This window comes from Thamnophis sirtalis, unplaced genomic scaffold (assembly GCF_051295495.1).
Source record: "Thamnophis sirtalis isolate CommonGarterSnake01/CBP01778 unplaced genomic scaffold, rThaSir2_p1.2 scaffold_1, whole genome shotgun sequence".
Classification (NCBI taxonomy): domain Eukaryota; kingdom Metazoa; phylum Chordata; class Lepidosauria; order Squamata; family Natricidae; genus Thamnophis; species Thamnophis sirtalis.
The window spans coordinates 154294354-154311767 of NW_028261381.1; the positions used below are offsets into that span (position 1 = coordinate 154294354).

General features: G+C 40.2%; 1 protein-coding gene and 1 pseudogene across 1 annotated transcript in view; both read left to right on the top strand.

Moving 5' to 3' along the window:
* The window catches only part of LOC148049783 (maestro heat-like repeat-containing protein family member 2B), a 74160-nt gene that overhangs the window by 44486 nt on the left and 12260 nt on the right, over window positions 1–17414 (top strand). The window contains exons 25-33 of the mRNA XM_087728822.1: window positions 923–1018; window positions 2839–2940; window positions 5995–6118; window positions 7656–7765; window positions 8356–8508; window positions 8994–9148; window positions 12204–12366; window positions 15766–15953; window positions 16166–16303. Coding sequence (XP_087584948.1) covers window positions 923–1018; window positions 2839–2940; window positions 5995–6118; window positions 7656–7765; window positions 8356–8508; window positions 8994–9148; window positions 12204–12366; window positions 15766–15953; window positions 16166–16303 — 1229 coding nt within the window. The remainder of the gene's footprint in view (window positions 1–922; window positions 1019–2838; window positions 2941–5994; window positions 6119–7655; window positions 7766–8355; window positions 8509–8993; window positions 9149–12203; window positions 12367–15765; window positions 15954–16165; window positions 16304–17414) is intronic.
* On the top strand, window positions 12844–13557 carry LOC106544064 (large ribosomal subunit protein uL6 pseudogene; annotated as a pseudogene).

Here is a 17414-nt window from a genome sequence, read left to right on the forward strand (position 1 = left end):
TATTGTTTACTGTGAGCTTAACCCCACTCCCTACTCGGACTGATGATATCACCTACTTTGGTAGTGAAACATCTACTAGAAAACAACCAAGCTGAGAGAGCAGCAATGATTCCCATTGATTTTTTTTCCAAAATTGCCTTTCTACTCAGGGTTTGACTAGTCAAACATTTTTTCCCCAAAAACTCTGAATAAATAAATAAATTGATGGATGAACAGATGGATGGGGAGTGCGTGCAAGTACAAGTGCAGGTTTGTAAAGAACTGATTCCAATGCAGGTTCACACATAACTTTGCCGGTTGTTGTGTCTTCCTATTGGAAAGAAGAACCCAGCAGTGGGTTGCAGGGGTACACCCAGGTACGGGTGTACCGGAGCCTGCCCGGAGCACCAGGTACCATTCTAATACGGTGCTCCCGAGGGCCCGCCCGCCTGCCCATGCTCCTTACCTGTCTTTAAAGCCTTCGGCGCTTCCCCACACGTGCATGGTACATATAGCGCCTGCGCGACGCTCCGCTGAGCAACTGGAGCATTGCGGAGGCTTGCAGAGGTGTTGCTGGAAGGTAAGATGCATGCACGTACTGTGCGCATGTGCTGTATTGGTTGCAATGGGATCCGGAACCCACCACTGGAAGAGTCAGTGTCTTTTCTTTGGCATATATTTCTGAGTGGAAAAAAACTATTTTCTCAGCAAGAAAATAATTAATACCTGCAAGACAAATATAGGGACTTTGAAAAGGGACCTCAAGATAAGGCCAGATCTCTTCCCTAGGCAGATCTCTCCCTCTTCTAGAACCATTAATAAAGTTTGAAAACAAATAAGTGATTATGGTGAGCTAATCATAAGAGAATGATCCTCTGTCGGATCTCCTAATCTTATATCTAATTTGGCTCCTAGACCTCACCATTTTTATTGTGTGTTTTAGTCGCTCTACACTGATTCAATGGATGCTTTTGGGAAACTTGTGAAGAGCCTGGTTGAGGAACACGCAACGTCTGAGCTAATGGATGAAATGTTCCAGGTAAGTAATGTTTGTTTGCTGGCATTAGGTAATCTGGAAATTGCAGCCCGTTTAGTTGCTCAGCATATTTTTCTGATTTGTTGACTTCCACTGAGAATTTCATCACATTCTGTATACAAAAGATTGATCCTATTGCAACTGGGCACTGAATCCAACTCATATAATAGTACAATAAAAAAGATAAAATAATTTGGGCAAGACAACACCCATGAAAAGCTAGCTATCGTTAACACCACACGAAGGGTGACTTGAAGACTGATTTATTCATTATAATTTTTTTCCATCTGATTTAAACACTTCCTAGCAGGAAAACAAAGTATAAATATTTGAAATAAAAGTAAGAAGTTATTCCTGCATTACTCAATCTATTCGGGCCATCATAACGACTAGTATCCATTCGTACATTCAATTACAAGACACAAATAGTATAAAAATAGCAATCTGATGTTATCCCAATAAATACATTTTCAATTAAACCAACATTTTTATATGTGCAAACAAATGTTGCTCCTGAAGAATGACATTTCATGAAATGCAATCATACTGCATTTCAAAGAATATTTCTTCACCCAATCCTCAATAAATCTGTCAGATAATTCTTCTAAAAATTTGAAAAGCTACATGTGCGCTAACCTTATATATTACATTATTGCCTATTACCCAACAATATACCAATGCCAATAATTTTGTCCAAATACCAGTGCTTTTAGTTTTTTTTAAAAGCCTCATAGAAAATACTAGATTTATTATTATTTATTGTTATGTTATCCTCCATAATCTACTCAGACCTATATCCCTAACGTCTACACCTTGATTCTCTCCCTCATCAAGAAAACACATACTCCCATAGCCAAGATGGGAGAAAAATTAGAAAGCTTGGGGGAATTCTATTGTCTCCAGTTGGAGGTTTTCCACATCTCATATCATCTCATATCATGCAGGGTTTCTAACAGAAGCAAAGGGTGGGGTTTTTTTTCTTTATTCATTATACATGACCCTTCATCCCAAAAGGTCTTCCTCTCTAGATAGCGATGTGGGAAAACCTGATTTTAAAAATGGAATGAAATCTATCTATCTATATATAAATGGCTGTGTGTGTATATGTGTATGTTCCAGCATAACTCTGGAACTCCTTGAGCAATTTCAACTAAACTTGGTACATAGATTACTTACTCTCTGGAAACAAATACTGTGGGGGGTAAGACACCTCTAACCATCCTCGGGGGAGGGTGTTCTGTTAAGAGCCTGTGTGCTTTAAAACAGCTTCCACCGTACTGCCTTAAAATGGCTTCTAGTGTACAGCACTGTGGAATTGCTTCACGGTATTGGTATTTATTTATCCCAACCCTCCTTCCATGAACGTTGCCGCAATTTCTAATGTTGGATTTTTCCCCTTACCAGAGGGAGCCCCCTTTATTTATCCCAACCCTCCTTGCATTAACGTTGCCGCAATTTCTAATGTTGGATTTTTCCCCTTACCAGAGGGAGCCCCCGACCCTACGAGCAAACTGAAAGTCCATTCCCAAACTTCTGACTTGCCCATAGGGCTGGTATTTTTGCGCTCCGGAGGCTTCAGGGAAGGGTGTCCGGGTGAGGCGGGGAAGGCTCTTTTTGCCCTCCCCAGGCTTCTATAAAGGGGGATCCCTCTGGTAAGGGGAAAAATCCAACATTAGAAATTGCGGCAACGTTCATGGAAGGAGGGTTGGGATAAATAAATACTCAGGCAGTGCCAGGTTATCGGCTAGTAATTAATGAAATTACTGAAAAAAATTATGACAGATTCTGATATCATTCTTCCTGTCTCTTTGTTTGATCAACAGCTCATAGACCCTTGGTTCACTGAAACAGAATGGAGCAGAGAGAGGGCATTGCAAGCTATTTTCCATGCCCTTGTTGCATTTCAGGAAAAGGTTTATCTCCCGGTGAGTTATCTACTCTTCTCTTTGCTGGCAATCTGTGAGGGGCCAAGAGGCTCCTCATTCATCTGGAGCCCATATTGCAGCGATGGCGAACCTTTTTTGGCTCACGTGCCATAAGGAGGGAGCGCAGGGGTTTCGTGCAAACACACAACACCCCCCCCCCGTGCACATGTGCATATGAGAGGTGCTCCCCCCATTTTTTGCATGCTTTTTTTGCCCTCCCCAGGCTCCAGAGGCTTTATAAGAGCCTGGGGAGGGCAAAAACAGCCTCCCTGCCCCCCTGGAGCCCTCCAGAGGCTTCAGGGACCTTCAGGAGACTTCCCTGAAGCCTCTGGAGGACTAAAAACGACCCTACAAGCAAACTAGAAGTCACTTCTGGTTTGCTCATAGGGTCCTTTTTAGTCCTTTGGAGGCTTCAGGGAAGCCCCCTGAAGGTCCCTGAAGCCTCCGGAGGGCTTAAACTGACCTGACCCTACGAGCAAACTGGAAGTCCATTCCCAAACTTCTGGCTTGCCCATAGGGCTGATTTTTTTGAGCTCCGGAGGCTTCAGGGAAGGGTCTCCGGGGGAGGCAGGGAAGGCTCTTTTCGCCCTCCCCAGGCTTCTATAAAGCCTCTGGAGCCTGGGGAGGACGAAAAATGGCTTTAAAAAGGGCTGGATTCAGTTGGCCAGCACGTGCATGCACACTGTCCAGCTGACAAGGCAACGCCTTGTGTGCCCTGACAAATTGCTCTGCGTGCTACCTGTGGCACACGTGCCATAGGTTCGCTATCCCAGCTATATTGGAATCCAATACATCTGTACATCTGTTGAACACCAGGATAGACTATACCGGTTTATTCTTTCAGGTTTTGGGTGTTTATCTTAATGAGCATTAACCAGGATGAGAGAAATATGAGAAAGCCTACGCTCAGAATAAATGTTTGTTTAAGTTATACATATGCATGTAGGTACTACTTTATACTATGTCTTTGAAGAAAAGTGGCATTGTTTACATGAGTTGGATTGATAGGCAAACTTGTCTAAGGGCAGTCAACCTCTCTGGCCTGGGAATCAGGTGTCATGCTCTGACCAGGGAGGAGAGAATTTCGGGAATGAAAAATATCCAATCAAAGAAGAAATTTCTGGGCCAATCTCAAGCAATAACCAATGTTTAGCCAAATCGTTTAGCCAAATCTCCAATCAAAGCTTTCCATTCACCGTTACATTTTTATTTCTTGGGTCTGTTAAAAAATACTATACATATCAATGCGCTCTGTTTTGCAGTGGCTTTCTGTGGATGATACCAAATAAAATCCAGCAATGTCAAAATGACCCCATTAGTTCAAGAACAGAGTCATAAGCAAGTAAAATTAAGCAATAAAGCCAAGTCCACCAAATCTCACAACTTATTTCAAAACGTCTTGATAAAGTGTATGATTTCAGGTGGCTTCTAAATGTTGACAGCACAGGAATGTCATTTGCTTTTCTAGGAAGGCCATTTCATAAACTGGATAAAAGATAAGGATTGTCTTATCTCCTGATGACTTCATAAGCATAGCAAAGATTTTGGCAGAAGTTAAGTATATCAGGATATGAGAGATCGTGTGGTGTAGTGGATAAAGGCATCGGCCTAGAAAGTGGGAGAATGTGAGTTCTAGTCCTAACATGCACAAAGCCAGCTGGGTGACCTTGTGCTGATCAGTTCCTCTCAGCCTAGGAAGTAGGTAATGGCAAAACCACTTCTGAAATCTTACCAAGCAAACTGCATGGATTTGTCTAAGTAAGCCCTCATCTGGAGTCAACAATTATTTGAAAGTGCTCACGCACAAAAATCAGAACCGCTACACCTAACAATAGCAATAGACTTATAAATCACTTCACAATGCTTTACAGCTCTCTCTAAGTGGTTTACAGAGTCAGCATATTGCCCCCCAACAATTTGGGTCCTTATTTTACCCACCTCAAAAGGATGGAAGGCTAAGTCAACCTTGAGCCTGGTGAGATGTGAACTGCTAAATTGCAGTCAGGCGGCAGTCAGCAGAAGTAGCCTGCAGCACTGCACTCTAACCAAATGTGGAGGGAATGGGATACTTTGCAAGTGAGTAGACTGAAATGAAGGGGAAGACAAGGAAGCATGATTCCATGAAACTAAAAAAGAGTGGTAAGAAGTTTAAAGGATAAAAGGCAATGCATGAAGCAGCATACGTATGTGTTCTGGCCTAGGCTTTCTGATAAAGCAGAAATCATAGCTTAGCCCCCAAACCTTGTTTTTATTTAAATGGCTGTGAAGTATGTTCATTCACAGCCCATAATGATTCATAAACACTCTGTAAAGAGTCCGAAAGATGTAGGCCATAGTCCTTCAGGGTAATGCTGATAAGCACCCACCTTTATCTCCCTTGAAACGCTGCCAGAGACCTAATTGCCAATTACTTTTGCAAGGCCAAATGGAGCACAGAATCTAATGGAGCTTCTCAGAGTTTGAACCGACCAGAATGAACAAAGTTGTTTCCTGCAAAGGCTCACGTCTGTTTACTCCTCTTTTATGTCTTATGGGAAGGGCCAATCATCTCCAAGCCTTACTCCCAAGTTGCCCTTTTTGTCTTAATTGTTCTTGCCTTCTGGAAGCTCTGCGCACGCGCACAGTGGGAACAGGCTCACACTGTTGTTCTGCCTCGCTGATGTCAGAGGCTCTGGAGGCACCACATAACTCCCAGATGGCCTTGGCCCCCTCTCTGCCTCAGATGCAGAGCCCTCGTCTGAGCCTTCCCCAGACTCCAGGACTGGCCCATGTTCCTCCCCAACCTCCTCAGTGTCTGTCTCTGCTGCCAGCTCCACTGGCTGCTGGCAAACCACAAGAATATGGATGTGGTAGAAGCAAAATCCTTCTCAAGGATGGAAGGATATGGAGAAGCACAGCAGTTGGTGTTTTAATCACAGTTTATCTCACACTTTATTGTTTATGAATGTAGGTTATTTGGGAGAAGGGCAATTTTTCAAACATTCTGATTTTTCCCACTTTATTTTAATTTTTTCCCCTTATTTCCTTATTCTTTTTCTCCTCCTCCTTTGGCAGGAGGGAGAAAATTTTCAACAATTTGGATCCCGAGTTGCATTCCTAGCTCCATACACCTGTGACAATTCCATCCAATGCCGGCAGTGGGCCGCCCAATGCATCACCTGCCTCATTCGTATACAAGGTAAGGGCATGAAATGAGTAAAGAGTCTCCATTTTTTGTTTGCTCTCCTTTGCATGAATCAAAGGCTTAAGGACCAGTGAACCAAAGCCATACAGTTGATCACTTACCTCATCAATACAACTCTAATGGCAATAGGATCAGGACTGCAGGCTGGTAAGATATGGGAGGTTTAGAACATTTACATTTGCTTAATTTATATTTATTTATTTATAACTTTTATACAGTCGCCTACTCACTCACAGTGACTCTATGTGGCTTACAAACAATAAAAATATAGCATAGAAAATTAAAATAAATGAATAAAGAAATAAAATAAAAATCAATAGCTCACCACCCTTGGTGACAACACACAGTCAAATAAGCCATTTGATGGGCTCCCTCACACCCTAGAATCCCCAGACCCACTGACAAAATCAAGTCTTCAGATGGCCTGGGGAACCCAGAGTGTGAGGGAGCCCTCAAAAGGCTTGTTTGACTTTGTGTTGTTGCTGGGGTGGGTGGTTATTGTTTTTATTTATTCTTTAAAAATATTTTCATATTCATTTTTTTCTATATTGTGTTTTCATTGTTTGTAAGACACCTAGAGTCGCTGTGAGTAGGTGACTATATAAATAAATAAATCTGTATGTGTGTGTGTGTGTGTGTGCCCCCGTGCGCACGCGCACACACGCTCGCGCATGTGTGCTTTCCAGCTTAACTCTGGAACGCCTCCAGCAATTTCAACCAAACTTGGTACACAGATGACTTACACCCTGGAGAAAAGTACTTTGGGGGTAAGACACCCCTAAAACCCCTTGGGGTGTGTGTTCTGTTAAGATACAGCCTGTTGTGCCTTAAAATGGCTTCTACTGTACAGTGGTGTGGAGTTGCCGTGGTAATGGCTTCACAGTACTCCACGAGGGGGCTTCTTCTGGTAAGGGAGAAAATTGAATATTAGAAATTGTTTTGTCCTGACATTCTCCCCTTCCCCCCCCCCCATAAATAAATATCCAGGCAACGCTAGGTTATCGATAGATAGATAGATAGATAGATAGATAGATAGATAGATAGATAGATAGATAGATAGATAGATAGATAGATAGACAGACAGACAGACAGACAGACAGACAGACAGACAGACAGACAGACAGACAGACAGACAAACAAACAACAAATATGAAAGTTCTAAGACTCCCATAGCTTCTCAGCCAACAGTCCTGGTTAGATCAGATCTTCAGTGATGGAGACTTTGCTTCCTCAAATCTCCTTTTTATAGTTCAGTGTCAGTTTTGTGTCTCTCAATGTTGAGTCTTTAAATAAAATGGTTTTGACACAAGTTCCTCCTTTTATCTGCAAGGCTGGATCATTCTAGCAGATCTCTACTGGAGATTTCATTCTAATAAAATAGCACCTATGACTCCTGAAGATATGTTAATGGATGATTCTGCCTAACATGTAATAATCACTCAAAACCAAAACAATATTTAGTCTTATATTTAATAGCAGGAGCTGAACTAGTCAGAAAATGGTTCAATTATTCCTCTCTTCCTTCTCTCAGCTAGGTCACAAGCTACGTACGTAGAAGACAAAGAAATGGAATCTGCTTATGCTAATCTACAGACAGAGGTTTTTGGGGATCTTCTCAGGGCATCTTCCAAAATGGCCAAGGTGATTGTGGTTTGGGCTGACAGGTTTTCTCTTTTGGGGGTCAGTGGGCCCAGGATACTGAGTAAAATGCTATCTGGTTCTCACACACAGACCTGGGTACTTCCCTTCTACCATCTATCTCTCACTCTCTTCCTCCCTCCTTCCCAATGATGAGAATCAGGAAAGGCCTTCCAAGCTACACTTTCTTAACACAACCTATTTGATCATTTTGGGAAAAACTCTCTTTGATCCCTACTTTAGGGAAGTAAAGGAAACAGAAGCTAGAAGATGGTTCTCAGTAGCTCATACTCTGCAGATTGTATTAGTTCGCTACCTGGTTGCATTTGGGAAGATGCTGAAGACTGTTCAGTAAAACATTCTCAAAAATTAAACTTTACAATCTTGTTGTTTTTATTGATTAATTAGATGAGGGTTGTTTGTTTAATTGGCTTAGCTGCTGTTTTCATTTATATCATAGGCGTACAATTTGGGATATATCACATAAACATTTCCAACTGTAACGAAATGTAAATTATATAAATAAACAAATGAAGCATGAACCAATTGATGAGCTATAGATTTCTTATGACCTCATCTATTTATGTTGACAGGTGGTCAGTGCTTATTTCCCACCAGATCAAGGTCTTGATTTTGTCACAAGCATCCTGGAAGTTTTAGTATCTGGAAACAAAATGTGTGCCATTGCTGCTGGTCACTGGCTCCTAACCATCCTTCAAGATTGTGGAAATGCAATGGAAGGACAGGTGATTCTTTGTCGCAATATGGACCTTTTAAAACATTGCTTCACGTAGAGTAGGATGGACATTTTTTTAGTGGCCAGGTGCTAGTTCTAACACATTATTGGAGGTCAAGTGTACAGTGGGTAGAGCAGGATTTTCCTCCTGTCCCAGATTTAGGATGAAGATTTGGCAGACAGATTCTGATATATCTATTTATGTGTCACCAAGTATTTCTTATTAAGGATGGTTAAGACAAGATACTCTTACATTTATATAAACTTTCTAAGAATTGCAGTTAATCTAGTTACAGTATAGCAGAAGCAGGCAATTGTAGTTCTAGAGCTGTACGAAATTTTCAGACTGCTTTAGAAATTCCTATGGAACAGATTAAATATCAGGTATAAGAACCACTTGTTAAATTTAAGGGAATGAACCACGTCCCTTATGTGCAATCATTATTTGATGTGCTTAACAAATGGGAGTGCAGGTGTCCATGTTGCTCCTTCTAGATCTCAGCAGTCCTGGATGTATTCTACAGTCACTTGTCTATCATCAAGCAGGATGACTTGAGACAGTTTCTCATGGATGCCTTGTCCATTGTAGCCCATTTTCATTTGGATGCTGTGTTTAGCAGCCTATTGTGCCGGCGCCTTCCAATGGATAGGTATGTGACCAAATTTAAATCAAGATCTATAGTTGTTTGAGAAGGTGACTTCTTTATGTCTCTACGGATCCAGGGAACCTTTGGATTTCAGTTAGTGGAGTTTAAGGAGATAAGTAATCAACCTTTGACTTTTGATTCCTCTTTGTACCCAGATTTCCAGGGGAGAGAAAATATTGGGAAAATGGAATCACCATTTTTGAATGTTTAGATTATATTAACCTATCAGGAAATGCTACTCTTTTTTTTTAAATTAAATATTTTTTAATTTTAGTTTAAAATGGGTACAGCATCTTTCTTAATATATCAATCAATTACAGATAAGTTTTGGTACATCTCCTCCACAGTCAACCAACATAACTCATATTAACTCAAGCATTATTATATATCCATTTTCATTTAACTGTGATTATTATTTAGAAATATTGGTAGGAGTAATAATCTTGAACAAAAATTAAAAAAAAAGAAAAAAGAAAAAAGGACAAATAGAAAATAAAAATTAAAATAAAAGATAGTAAATAATACAAAAAAAAAGAAAAAAACGACAATCAGGAAAACAAAACAAAACACAGGTGTCTATTATGAAAAAAAAAAGAAGTATATCAACTGGTTACAACATGTTTTGGTGCTTCTCTTCCGTTAATTCATATTAATTCAAATATCTTAACTCGAATATTTACCATATCAACATCATTATACCTTCAGTTTTAATTATTATGGTTATTTAAACATCCTTCATCCTTAGCTATGCTAAAGAATTAATCCATAACACATGCTGGCAATTCATTTACTTATTTGTAAAATCCTCTATTATCATCAAATCCTCATATCCTATTTTAGCTAAACATCCATAATATTCAATTATATCATATATCATAACATTTTCCCAGTATTGATTAACATTTGATTGTATGAATTTTATTTGGTTTTTTAATAGTGATAATTATTGTAGTTAATACTCTTTATGTATAGTCTAAAGGTGTTTTCTCATATCCAATTGTTAATTATCATATCAACTCCACATTATATACATTACTATCAATATCAATTATTATTCAGCTATATCTGTTACAAGAAAAAGCAGTTAGATTTAACTAGTTTTCAATTGTATTCATCAATCTATCAGCCAGTTCCAAATTATATATATTGCTATCCATATCAGTCATTATTCAGCTATATCTATTACAAATTGAAGTAATCCGATTTAGCTAATTTTAGGTTGTATTCTCCCATCTGTCAGCCTGTGTCCCTCCAACAACGAGATTTCCTCAGTCCAATAGCCATTCGTTGGATAAGTTTACCAAATGTTTCCATAAGCAAATCCAAACAAAAATATTTTGGCACCTTTGGATTCTGAATGTCGGTGATGAAATAATAATGTTGTCCTAGGCTTATAAAATTTCCCAAATTAACTTTAATTCTCAAGGGTGGATTTTCCATTCCTCCTGCACTCTGTCTCTTTAAGTGAGTCGTCTTTATAGCTCCCCCACTCCTCTCTTCCTCTGAGATAGACCAGACACCATTTCTCACATTTTCCATTTGTGTTTCAGGAGCATTTAAGCATTCAACGATCTCAGTTTTAGCTTCATATTTTAGAATCAGTTGATCCAGTTTTCTTTCCAGTTTTTGATAAGAATCAAAAAGTCCTCTACACGCAGAAAAAAGAGCCTGAAATGAAATCTTAGAGGTATTTTGGGACGCCATGATGTGTCGTAGTTAAAAATTAGAAGCTCTCTCTTTTTTTCCCCCCCACAGGCTTCGAAGCACTTTTTTTTTAGTCTCTTACAGGCTGTCAATCTTATTTAGTTGTAAACAGAACTAGGTAGTAAAGTAATAAAAATGTCGAATCGTGACGAGCTAATTAGTAGGAGATAAGTTTTACGATCCACTTAGGGAGATTCAGAGGGGGGAGGATGTCGCGGAGTTTCTTGAAGCATTTAAGAAGTAAAGTAACCACCAGTCATAAATCCATTAGAAAAAGCCAATTCGCCGCTAAATCTTCCTGTTCTTTGGTTTCAGTTAGCTTAATTTTTTAACACGAACAGTCTCTCTTGGATAATAAAATCAGCTTACCAGATGACATCACTTCTTCCATTCTTAGGGGCAACCTGCAGTTTCAGTTAGCACGCAGCTAATCCAAAAAGGAATTGGCACGAGGAGTTAATACCCCCCCCCAGAGATTTGCGGGTATCTCTGAGGTCCTGGGTCTCTCCCCACCTTCACTGTCGTCTACGGGACAGCTAGAGTTCAAAGAACCCGTCCAAAAATCCTTCGGTATAGAGGAATTTCAGGAGTAGCCTGAAACTCCATCTTCTCACTGCTAAGCCCCGCCCGGAAATGCTACTCTTGTATATCAACATCTGACTGACCTTTACTTTTTCTAAATAAAAGGAGGGTGCAGAGGAATCGATTTGTTGCATACATGCCATAACTTGTGTGCTTAAGACTGAGATGTGTATTTTGTGTCAAGGGTAGCTATAAATCTTATGAATATTCATTGGCATCAAAACTGAAATATGAAATAAGTGAATAAGTGGAAGTTTGGAAGTTTATTAGCATTTGTATGCTGCCCACTCCCAGGGGGACTCTGGGCGGCTTACAGACAACCAGGGAATATAAAAATTAAAAATAGAAATACAGTTATTTAAAATTACACAACATACATACCACTTAAAATGGGGCTGGATGCTGATCAACAGCCCCAGGCCTGCCAGAACAGCCAGGTCTTAGTAGCTTTACAGAAAGCCGGAAGAGTAGTGAGGGTCCGGATCTCTACGGGGAGATCATTCCATAGGGCCGGGGCAGCAACAGAGAAGGCCCTCCCCCGTGGGGTCGCCAGCCAACATTGACCCGCCAATGGCACCCGGAGGAGGCCCAATCTGTGTGATCTTATCGGTCTTTGGGAGGTAAATGGCAGGAGGCAGTATAGTGGCACTATACATTCTGCCTTACATTACCCTGGTACCCCATATAGATGTTGACAATGCATATTGTATTTTTTGAATTGGTGCAAAAGCTTATCAGATGATGTTTTCCTTTTTCCCCTGCTGAATTTTAGTGAGACAGGTGAACTTTGGAGATTTCTGGGTAGAGATGTATCCCTGGCCTTGCTCATCCTTCCAAAACTAGCAAACAGAATAACAAAGCCCACAGACTCAGGAACAATTTTGCACTTCACAAACGAAGATATTGTGGAATTTGCAGAAGAAGATCCTCTCAAAGTAAGTGAGATAGAAGAAAACCTAGGGGTATTTTTCTATGAATCTTTTCAAGAAGACATTAGTGAGATAGGTTGAATTATTCTCTAGGCATTCTGAATGGCATAAACATTAGAGAACTTGAGTTTTTTGTAATAGGGTTTCTTTTATTCTGAGTGATTCCTAGAAAAATGGAGATAAACAATGTGACTGCTGAAGGATGTTGAATCATCACAGTCGAGCATTGGCCCCCATCTAGGTAGTCAGTTTACTAACACTCTCAAGCTCCAACAAACAGTGTTAACACTGTTGTCAGGTAAGGATTGAGAAGAAATATACAGAAGACACAAAAGTTGGTTGAAAGATGGGCAGCTATATACCTGTGTTTCCCCGAAAATAAGACAGGATCTTATTTTCTTTTGACCCCTGAAATAAGCACTTGGCTTTGAAGACGCGGCACGCCGTTTAAAAGCGTGATGATGCAAGACGCATTTCCTTTCCTGTCAACACGAAAGATTAAAAATGAAGACCATTCTCAGTAACCAAAAAGTTGACGTTCCTGAGAAAGTCAACATTATCCTGAAGGGGCGGACAGTTACTGTCAAAGGCCCCAGAGGAACTTTGAAAAGGGATTCCAACCACATCAATGTGGAACTCTCCCTTTTGGGGGAAAAACGCAAGAGGCTGCGTGTTGACAAGTGGTGGGGTAACAGAAAGGAGTTGGCAACCATTCACACAATTTGCAGTCAGGTGCAAAACATGATCAAGGGAGTGACATTGGGCTTTCGTTATAAGATGACGTCTGTGTATGCCCACTTCCCCATCAACGTCGTTATGCAAGAGAATGGCTCCCTGGTCGAAATCCGTAACTTCCTTGGGGAGAAATATATCCGACAAGTACGCATGAGGCAAGGCGTTAATTGTGCAGGATCGCAAGCTCAGAAGGATGAACTGATCCTTGAAGGAAATGACGTTGAATTGGTATCTAACTCGGCTGCCTTGATCCAGTAAGCCACAACTGTCAAGAATAAAGATATCAGAAAATTCTTGGATGGTATCTATGTCTCTGAGAAGGGAACAGTACAACAAGCCGATGAATAAAACCCCATCCTGAAATGGCAATCTGGGAACATGACACATCTTGCATTTGGAAGTTTTTTATTTGAACTGAAGAGTTTCAGGTTGTTTTGAGAAAATAAAACCATAATCTTTCAATATCCTGTATTTTGTGATTGAGCAGGGAATAGCTATAACTCCCTATTAATTTTGAAAATGGAGTGATCAGTTGCCCATCACATGGTAAGATAAACATCTTTAGATTGAATTGTGAGCCTTTTCAAGTTTTTCGTACACTTTAGGAGTTACATATGTGCGAGAGCCTCGCACGATAAGACACTGGAGTAACGTCGTTTATCTTTATTTAGTCCATTTGAAATCTGGAATTGGTTTAACTCAAATCATTAGATATTTCAAGTCTTTTTCCAAAACTTCACTTGTTTCTTATTTTGGAAACTGAATTAGAAGCTACAGCACTTGGCCTTATTTTCAGGGAGGTCTTATTATTTTTGAGGTGCAGGACGCAGCAAGTGTGGTCACCTCATGGATGCTGTTCTGTTGCAATATTTTTGAGGAGGGGTTATTTGGGGGGGATGGCTTATTTTAGCTCGTACACTCAAAAGCCCAATTGTGCTTATTATCCAGGGAGGTCTTATTTTCGGGAAAACAGGATAAATGTAATAAATAAATAAATACAAGTTCTATTTCTGTAAATAACATCAGTTTTTGAAAAAGGACTAATGTGGTGCTGTAAAGAGAAATGGCAGCATGTCCTAACTCTTAATCTAAAAATTCCAAAGTGTCCACTACTCTTGGCAGGAAGAACGGTTGCAGGAACTGGGTATGTCTAGTTTAATGAAAAGAAGGACTAGGGAGACATGATAGCAGTGTTCCAATATCTCAGGGGTTGCCACAAAGAAGGGGAGTCAAACTATTCTCCAAGGCACCTGAGGGTAGAACATGAAGCAATGGGTGGAAAATAATCAAGGAGAGAAGCAACTTAGAACTGAGGAGAAATTTCCTGACAGTTAGAACAATTAATCAGTGGAACAGCTTGCCTCCAGAAGTTGTGAATGCCCCAACACTGGAAGTCTTTAAGAAGATGTTGGATAGCCATTTGTCTGAAACAGTATAGGGTTTCCTGCCTAGGCAGGGGATTGGGTTAGAAGACCTCCAAGGTCCCTTCCAACTCTGCTATTGTATTGTATTGTATTGTATTGTATTGTATTGTATTGTATTGTATTGTATTGTATTGTATTGTATTGTATTGTATTGTATTGTATTGTATTGTATTGTATTGTATTGTATTGTATTGTATTATTGTATATTGAAACTGCATCGGGCATTTTTCCTAATCATTTTCCTTCTGTTCAATAATTAACATTTAATATTTTATTTCTATAAATATGAGATTTGATGAGATCATGAATTTTGTGGCACTCTCTTCTCCCAAGAAGTGCGGCTCACACAGCTTTTATGACATTTTGCCACTAGGCCCATCATCTGTTTTATTGAGCATCTATTATGATAAATATTGCTTCTGATTTTCTGTACTTTATTATTTTTACATCTTTGTTCTTCATTAAAGTTTTACTTTTGTTTGTCATTCTTACTTTATTTATTTTTTAGTGAAAGGAGGAATATAAATAGAATAAATACATTAATAAATCTAAGTGTTTTTAAAAATTTAAAGTGTTCCAAGAATGGAGAGAAACCACCACACAGGACCTGGGCTATTGAGCCTGACCACACTGCAATACTTTGGGGACAACAAACTGACCTTTAACTACCAATCCAAGGCACTATTTCCATTTCTTGAGTCTGTGGCTTGTCTGTGAATCTGTTGACTTAGAAAATAAAGGGTATAGTTTAGAGGTGGGTTCTGGCTGCTGCTACTGCCGGTTCGCTCAGGGATGCGCTGAACACACACTATGGGACACACACTATGCATGCATATGCATGCACACTGTGATAAAAATTGCTCTGCACATGTGCAGAAGGCAAAAACAAAATGGTAGCACCTATAGCGCTGCTGAAAGAACCAGATCAAGGGCATGGCAGACCTGGGTCGCTGCCGGATCTAGTGACCCAGGTTCCTACCGGTTTGGCTGAACCGGTCCAAACACCTCTGGTGTAGTTAAGGTTTAGCCCCCGCAGTTCACAAATATCCCTCCCAATAGCACTGGGAGAAAAATTGTCCGTCTTATATTGCCTGGAGCAACTTTTGGTTAAACCATATGAATGGGGGAAGGGTCCTCACAAAGCCCAAATGTCCATTACATTAAGCTTTATCTTCCACGATTTGTTTAGCTTTCTCAAAGATTGGAAAGAAAGTTCCATATTTCAGTCTCTTCTTCCTTTTCCCAGGCCACCTGTGCCATCTACGAAATCCTTTCTGTTCTGCAAGTGAAAAAAGCCCTCCAACAGGTGTTCCCAGAGCTCTTTTGTGCTCTGCTGTGGCAGGTCAGCAAAACTTTGGGGCAAAAGATGCCTTTATCTGAAGGCCGACGGAAGCTGTTTGTAAGAGAACAACTGTCTGAAGGCAACCCATGCAGGTAAACCTTCCTCTCTCTCAATCGCTCATCCTTTCTTTTAATAGTGGGAAGAGAACTTCTTATAAAGTAAATTTTCTTCCATCAGAAGATTTTTCTACATAGCATGACCAGGGCAGACATAAATTGTTATTGTTAAAGGTCAGTCTTAACACAGAAGCAGAGCGGGCTGGAGGTTTTTGATATTCCAGGCTGATGTTCTTTTTCTTGGATAGACTCTCTGTGTCAAGCCTGAAGGCTCTAGTATTAAAGCTCACCTGTGACCCATCGTTGGCAGAAATCAGAGAAGTGAGTATCTGGGCATTACTCCGAGATCCTAAAACCCACCAGGAAGGGGTCTGTCTGCTAACACGGTAAGAGAATTGTCAGTGATTACCTAGTGGCTTTAAATACAGGGACAATATAGCTCTTTGTACTAGTTTTGGAAAACACAGTTGAAAGAGTGAGTTAATTCATTTGTATGTTTCTTTTGGAGACCGGCAAACTGGTGCTGAATTATATAAGCCTTGCTCTGACTCAGTAGCATAACTTGTCTTGCATTCTTAAGCTTTCTGTAAGGTCTTCACTCACCATTTCCCCCAATATTTAAAGGAAAACATTAACTGCATCAAAAATCTTTAAATAAAAATCTTGAGTTATTTTAACTATGACCCTACTATTAGATATGGATGGATGGATAGATGGATGGATGGATGATAGATAGATATAGAGATAGAAATATGGTATTTTTCGGACTATAAGAGGCACCAGAGTATAAGATGCACGATGGTTTTGAAGAGATATTTTTTAAAACAAAAGGTTTTTACACTCTGCAGGCCTCCCAAACCCTCTGCACGCCTCGTTTTTTGCAGAAAAAGGGAGGGGCATGCAGAGCTTTGGGAGGCTTGTAGTGATCCTGGGAGCTGGGGGGGGTGAGCAAAAATGGCCCATTTTTTGCTCATCTTTGCCCTCCCCAGCCCCCAGGAGCACTTTGCAAGCCTCCCAAACCCTCTAGCGGTCCATTTTGCAAAGGGGGTGGGGTTTCGGTTGGCCGAAAATGCTGTATTCAGTATATAAGATGCACCCAGATTTTCACCCTTTTTGGGGGGGAAAGGCGCATCTTATACTCCGAAAAATATGGTAGATGATATATTGTAGATATATATGCTATAGATAGATAACAGATATAGATGTAGATATAGATAGACGTAGAGGTAGATGGATGAAGATGAGAGAAAGGGGGGGGGGAGACATAGAGAGAAAGATAGATGACAGATGACAGATAGATAGATAGATAGATAGATAGATAGATAGATAGATAGATAGATAGATAGGAGAGAGACAGAAAGAAACAGAGACAGAAAGAGACAGAGACAGACAAAGGCAGAGAAAGAGACAGAGACACATACAGAGAGATACATACATACATTGATGCTCTCTAGCCACATCATCATCCAATTCTTGTTTTCCCTCTTTTTTCCAATT